This window comes from Alosa sapidissima, chromosome 5, assembly GCF_018492685.1.
Source record: "Alosa sapidissima isolate fAloSap1 chromosome 5, fAloSap1.pri, whole genome shotgun sequence".
Classification (NCBI taxonomy): domain Eukaryota; kingdom Metazoa; phylum Chordata; class Actinopteri; order Clupeiformes; family Clupeidae; genus Alosa; species Alosa sapidissima.
In genome coordinates, this window is record NC_055961.1 from 3,199,895 (window position 1) to 3,207,394 (window position 7,500).

Genomic DNA, 7,500 nt, shown 5'->3' on the forward strand with positions numbered 1-7,500 from the left:
CCTTTACACGCACGCACACACACATACACACGCGTGGAGTGTGTGGGTAAGAGCCTTTACACGCACGCACGCATGCACGAACACACGCACGCACGCACACACACACACACGCGCACGCACACACACACGCACACGCACACACACACAAATAGCCTGCTGTTACTCCACAGTCATGGCCACAAACTCATTGTGTTATTGTTTATCAAACCTTGACATTCTCTCTGTTTCATTTCATTTGTACCCCCCCCCCATACACACACACTCTCCTCTCCACTCCTCCTCTCTTCTCCTCTCCTCTCTCCTCTCTCCTCCTCCTCTCCTTCTCTCCTTCTCCTCCTCTCCTCTCCTCCTCTCCTCCTCTCATCTCCTCTCCTCCTCCTCCTCTCCTCTCCTCCTCTCCTCCTCCTCTCCTCTCCTCCTCTCCTCTCCTCTCCTCCTCTCATCTCCTCTCTCCTCCTCCTCTCCTTCTCCTCTCCTCCTCCTCTCCTCCTCCTCCTCTCCTTCTCTCCTTCTCCTCCTCTCCTCTCCTCTCCTCTCCTCCTCTCATCTCCTCTCCTCCTCCTCCTCTCCTCTCCTCCTCTCCTCCTCTTCTCCTCTCCTCCTCCTCTCCTCTCCTCCTCCTCTTCTCCTCTCCTCCTCTTCTCCTCTCCTCTCTCCTCTCTCCTCCTCCTCTCCTTCTCTCCTTCTCCTCCTCTCCTCTCCTCTCCTCCTCCTCTCCTCTCCTCCTCTCCTCCTCTTCTCCTCTCCTCCTCCTTTCCTCCTCCTCTCCTCTCCTCCTCCTCTTCTCCTCTCCTCTCCTCTCTCTCCTCCTCCTCTCATTCTCTCCTCTCCTCCTCCTCTTCTCCTCTCCTCCTCTCCTCCTCTTCTCCTCTCCTCTCCTCCTCTCTTCTCCTCTCCTCTCCTCCTCCTCCTCTCCTCTCCTCTCCTGTGCCTGTAGACATAGATGAATGCAGGTATCGGTATTGCCAGCACCGCTGTGTTAACGTCCCCGGCTCCTTCACCTGTGAGTGTGAACCGGGTTTCCAGCTGGCCTCCAACAACCGCTCCTGCGTGGGTGAGTACTGCACTACACCTCCACACACACCACACACACACCACACACACCACACACACCTCCACAGGTTTCCAGCTGGCCTCCAACAACCGCTCCTGCGTGGGTGAGTACTGCACTACACATCCACACACACCACACACACCTCCACACACACCTCCACTCACACCACACCACACACACCACACACACCACACCACACACAGCTCCACACACACCACACACACCTCCACACACACCACACCACACACACCTCCACACACACCACACCACACACACCACATCACACACACCTCCACACACACCTCCACACACACCTCCACACACACCACACCACACACACCTCCACACACACCACATAACACACACCTCCACACACACCTCCACACACACCTCCCCACACACCACACCACACACACCACACACACCTCCACACACACCACACACACCTCCACACACACCTCCACACACACCACACACACCTCTACACACACACCTCCATCAGCCCCACTGTCCAGCCTGCAGAGAGGGCGTGCTCTTTGGACATCAATAGAGAACTCTGTGTGTGATATGTGTGTGATATGTGTGTGTGTGTGTGTATATGTGCTATGTGCGTGTGTGTGTGTGTGTGTGTGTGTGTGTGTGTGATATGTGTGTGTGTGTGTGTGTGTGTGTGTGATATGTGTGTGTGTGTGTGTGTGTGTGATATGCAGGGGTGTAGTGGGTGTTGGACACGGGGGAACACCATCCCCCCACTTCTTGGAGCATTGTTTTGAGCATTTTAATAAGCATTTATTAATATAACAAGTGTTGTTACCAGTGGTAACTACACATCACGCAAACGTCTCCAATTAGGCCTCTTTGTCCTAAAATTCGTTGCTGTATCATGCTGTAGCACTCCACCATGCGTAAAGACATTAAAAACTACACAGCTTGTTGTTCCGCGTTACCCGAAAGTAGCTAGAAAGTGGCTATAAAACCATAGATTATGCAACTGCCTGTATCCGAATCCTTCGCTTGTGTTTTGCAGAAAGCAGGCAGGCTAATCCAGTGGTCAAAATGACACGATAAGCATGTGTGAGTAATACGAGGGATTTTTATCGAGGGAGCACCAATATAAGTGATAAGGCTATTTAGCCATAATGACCCAACGGTGAACCTGAACAACTTACGATTGGTGCAGCTACTTTCATCCAAACAAAAACTTTTCAAATGACTGGCACTTGCCTGCCCAGTGTTCTTTCTGTTATTTTTGTTTTGTTTTATTGACTGTGCACCTCTGCATTTTAATAATTCGCAATGACATTCATATGACGCCCCCTCAAACTGAGCTACAGTCCCCACACAACGTGTTGAATATGCGTTTAAAGCCCCTAAAGCCTCTGTGGCTCTGTTCAGCATGGAAGCCCTGTGCTGAGCCGACTGCTGATCAGGTGGAACAGGCAGGAAGAAAGGAAAGAGCAAGAAAGAGAGACGGAGAGCGACGGGCGACGGAGAGTGGCGAGCGGAGAGCGACGGGCGACGGAGAGTGGCGGGCAGCGGAGAGCGACGGGCGACGGAGAGTGGCGGGCGACGGAGAGTGGAGAGCGGAGAGTGGCGGGCAGCGGAGAGTGGAGAGCGGAGAGTGGAGAGCGGAGAGTGGCGGGCGACGGAGAGTGGAGAGCGGAGAGTGGAGAGCGGAGAGTGGCGGGCAGCGGAGAGTGGAGAGCGGAGAGTGGCGGGCGACGGAGAGTGGAGAGCGGAGAGTAGCGGGCAGCGGAGAGTGGCGGGCAGCGGAGAGTGGCGGGCAGCGGAGAGTGGAGAGCGGAGAGCGACGGGCGACGGAGAGTGGCGGGCAGCGGAGAGTGGCGGGCGACGGAGAGTGGAGAGCGGAGAGCGACGGGCGACGGAGAGTGGAGAGCGGAGAGCGACGGGCGACGGAGAGTGGCGGGCAGCGGAGAGTGGCGGGCGACGGAGAGTGGCGGGCGACGGAGAGTGGCGGCGGCTGGCCGGAGCTAATTCTCACCACAGACTAACGCTGAACCTCCCACACTCTGCTCTCTAACCCGGTGCGGAGCGGAGAAGGTCGTCTCCCGGCCCCCACTCTCCTTTCTATTGTTATTGCCATCGTTTACTGTACGTGTGGTAATGAATGAAGCCATGCCACGGCATGTTATGCGTCAAGGAGATTAGACTACGCTAGATTACATTGGCTACTCTACATTATGGTTTGTCTGTTTATTGTATGATACAACAAAATGAAAAGCTACAGACCATATTCATAGACTTTGGTGAAGACATTAGGCTACATTTTGAAGCTAATCCATTTAATTTAATTTTTTTTAATTTGGTTTCATGTTCACGAAAGCTGGTAACAATTTGGCCTTGGCCTTAGGCTACGCACCGATGTATGTGGACAGTTTCTGTAATGACATCATTAAAATAGCGTCCCCCCACTTGAAAAAATCCCCACTACACCACTGGTGATATGTGTGTGTGTGTGTGTGTGTGTGTGTGTGTGTGTGTGTGTGTGATATGTGTGTGTGTGTGTGTGTGTGTGTATATGTGCTATGTGTGTGTGTGTATGTGTGTGTGTGTGTGTGTGTGATATGATTCATGTCTGCTCCCCTCTCTCCTCCCAGATGTGAATGAGTGTGACATGGGTGCCCCCTGTGAGCAGCGCTGTTATAACACCTACGGGACCTTCCTCTGTCGCTGTGACCAGGGCTACGACTTGGGACCCGACGGCTACTCATGCATCGGTCAGTCCACTTCCTGCCTTCTGCTTCCTGTGGAGCTGAATGTAGACGGACTCCTCTCCATGTTAGCAGTTCTATCCCTTTTCCATTTATTGGTCATCATTATTAGCTGATTAGTTTCAACCAAATGCCTTCCAATTCTGTCTTTCCCTCTCCCTCTCTCTCTCTCTCTCTCTCTCTCTCTCTCCTCTCTCTCTCTCTCTCTCTCTCTCTCTCTCTCCCCCTCTCTACCTCTCTCTCTCTCTCTCTCTCTCTCCCTCTCTACCTCCCCTTCTCTGATGTTCTGCTGATTGGTAGATGTGTTTTGTGTGTGAAACTGCTGCTTTGAGGCGTGTGGTGTGAGTTATGTGAAAGGTGTGTGGGAGGGAAGTTGTAAGGTGTGTGGCTGAGGGGAAGTTACACTGATGCAACATTGTGGAGTATATGATAATGGCTTACAGTTTTTCTCAGTCGCTTTGGTGCTTTTCTCAGATCAGAATGGAAATTCTCATAACTAATAGTTCAACCTCCACAACATTTAGTCATTTGTGCACATAATAGTAGCAATTTCTCCTTCCTCTGAACGAATTGCAAATACTTTTGGACATGTATCAGTTGCTTTCGTACAATTCTCTGCTGTTTTATGCATTATCATTTGCTTATGTCATGTCAGTCAAAATTAACTATACTTATGGATGCTGAATAGTCATTCCCAATGAAACTAATAGTCTTCATTTCATTGGTTGAGTCATTACATGTACATACAAAATTGTTGAACTATTTATCATATTCTGTCACAGTGCTGTAGAATTGCAAAGAGCATACACAGTAAAACTGTGAAACGTACATATTCAGTGTCTTGTACTCACTTACCTCCCTAACCACAGCAATGTGTAACTTTACTGTAGTTTTCAAATGGCTGTACAAGTACTGTATAGTGCTGTCTTGAGCATTTTCAGGTAGTGTCACCGAGTTGTGACCTTTTTTTTGCATTGGAAAACACTGAGAGCATAAACTGTCATAATGAAAACATGACAAAGCCATTTGACTATCTTGTTCATAAACGATGGTGTCAAGACTTCTCATTTTGATGACACTGGCAGTTTCATTGACATAAATACTTGCCTTTGAGGAATGGACTATCCATTTTGAGCAAGTGACGTGCTTTTGCAGGTTATCCACTAGGTTTAGCAGTTTGCACTAATAGTTTTGAGAAATGCACTAACTGCTGTGCAAATTTTAATGGTGATGTGAGAAAAGCACCAAAGCGACTGAGAAAAACTGTAATGTGTTTAAAAGTGTTTAAAAGTGTTCAAATGTGTTTGCAAGTGTTTACAGTAACTATGGCTTTTTTTGCAAAACTCTACACACAAATGGCAAAACCTCTCACCCAATCAGCAAAACACTGTAGTTCTCTTGCAAAAGCTAACACACCTTGCTTAACTCTTCACACCTTCGTAAAAATGGTGTTTTTGTATCAAACAGTAAACACAAGCCATCACAATAATAAGCACACAATGTGCCAACTACACACTAATGGTATAAATAAAAAACACATCTGGCTTTTGCTTTCTCTGTGCACAAGGTAGGCTATGTCAGTTTGAGGTCATACTTTTGTCATAGTTCTGTAAACAAACAGGGATCCAAACATTACAGTTTTTTCTGAATGCTTAAACACATTTTTTGTAACTATGGCTTTTTTTGCAAAACTCTACACACAAATATAAGTATAAGTATAAGTATAAGTATATATACTTTTTTGATCCCGTGAGGGAAATTTGGTAATTTCACTGAGACAAAACAAATCAGTCTACATCGGGTCGTCTCTCTCAAAATTTCATCTACATCACATGCAATGTCCTAGTCCAAGGCACCGGGGAAAATATATTCTGGAATGACGTATCCAGGCCTGACATGACAACATCCCCACATGTTGCCTGTAAAGGGCTATTTCTTCCTCTTCTCACCCTTCCTCCTCCCCCTCCCCATCCTCCTCCTCCCCCCTCCCCATCCTCCTCTTCCCCCTCCCCATCCTCCTCTTGCTCCTCCTTGTCCTCTTCCTCTAACTTCACCTCCTTCTCCTTGTCATCCTCTCCCTCTCACTTCTTCACCTCTGCATCCTCTTCCTCCTCTTCCTCCTCCTACTTCTTCACCTCCGCGTCCTATTCTTCAGCCTCCTCTAATTCTTACTCTTCTCACTCTTCCTGCTCCCTCCATTGTACCCATTGTACATTACCTGTGGCTTATTTATACTGCTTAGGCTGATTGCAAAGTGAACTAATTATCTAAAACAGTTTTCACATGAGAAAGTATGCCAGAGAGTTGGCAAAATAGTGTAAATAATAGCCATTGTGCCTACAGTTGTGCAAAGTGTGTGTTACAAAATTGCAAACTGAGTGCAAAGCAGTGTTTTAGTGTGCTTTTAGTTTTGCGAACTCAGTGAGTGGTTTTGCCATTTGTGTGTAGAGTTTTGCAAAAAAAGCAATAGTTACAAAAAATGTGTTTAAGCATTCAGAAAAAACTGTAAGCAAGGTGTGTTAGCTTTTGCAAGAGAACTACAATGTTTTGCTGATTGGGTGAGAGGTTTTGCCATTTGTGTGTAGAGTTTTGCAAAAAAAGCCATAGTTACAAAAAATGTGCTTAAGCAATCAGAAAAAACTGTAATAGTTTTAGAAATTGTGCTATAAGAATCACAGTTGTGTTTAAGCATTCAGATAAAAACTGTAATTGTGTTTAATTGTGTTTAATTGTGTTTAAAAGTGTTTAAAAGTGTTGAATTGTGTTTAACTGTGCTTAATTGTGTTTAAAAGTGCTTAATCATGTTTAAAAGTGTTGAATTGTGTTTAAAAGTGTTTAAAAGTGCTTAAGGCCTCTCCCTGTTCTCCTCAGACATTGATGAGTGCAGCTACTCCAGCTACCTGTGCCAGTTCCAGTGTGTGAATGAGCCTGGACGCTTCTCATGCCAGTGCCCAGAGGGGTACGAGGTCCTGGGCACGCGCCTCTGCCAAGGTGACCAGCGCCCCTCACCACACCACACACACCACACATACGCCACACACCTCCACACACATCACACACACCACACATACACCACACACACCTCCACACACCACACCACACACACCACACCTCCACACACATCACACACACCACACATACACAACGCACACCTCCACATACACCACACACACCTCCACACACACCACACACACCACACCTCCACACACCACACATACACCACACACACCTCCACACACACCACACACACACCTCCACACACACCACACCACACACCTCCACACACACCACACACCTCCACACACACCACACCACACCACACACACCTCCACACACACCACACACACACCACACACACCTCCACACACACCTCCACACACACCACACCACACCCACCACACCATACACCTCCACACACACCACACCACACACACCTCCACACACACCACACACACCTCCACACACACCACACACACCTCCACACACACCACCACACACACCACACCTCCACACACCACACACACCTCCACACATACCACACCACACACACCACACACACCACACACCTCCACACACACCACACCACACACACCTCCACACACACCTCCACACACTACACACACCACACACACACCACACACACACCACACACACCTCCACACACACCACACCACACACACCTTCACACACCACACACACCACACACACCAAACA

At 48.3% G+C, this 7,500-nt stretch overlaps 1 protein-coding gene across 1 annotated transcript in view; it reads left to right on the plus strand.

Annotated features, from left to right (window-relative positions):
* LOC121709333 (EGF-containing fibulin-like extracellular matrix protein 2) overlaps window positions 1-7,500 on the plus strand; it is an 18,637-nt gene that overhangs the window by 6,048 nt on the left and 5,089 nt on the right. Inside the window, 3 exon segments of the mRNA XM_042092630.1 lie at window positions 938-1,054; window positions 3,673-3,792; window positions 6,658-6,777. Of these exon segments, the coding sequence (XP_041948564.1) occupies window positions 938-1,054; window positions 3,673-3,792; window positions 6,658-6,777 (357 nt within the window).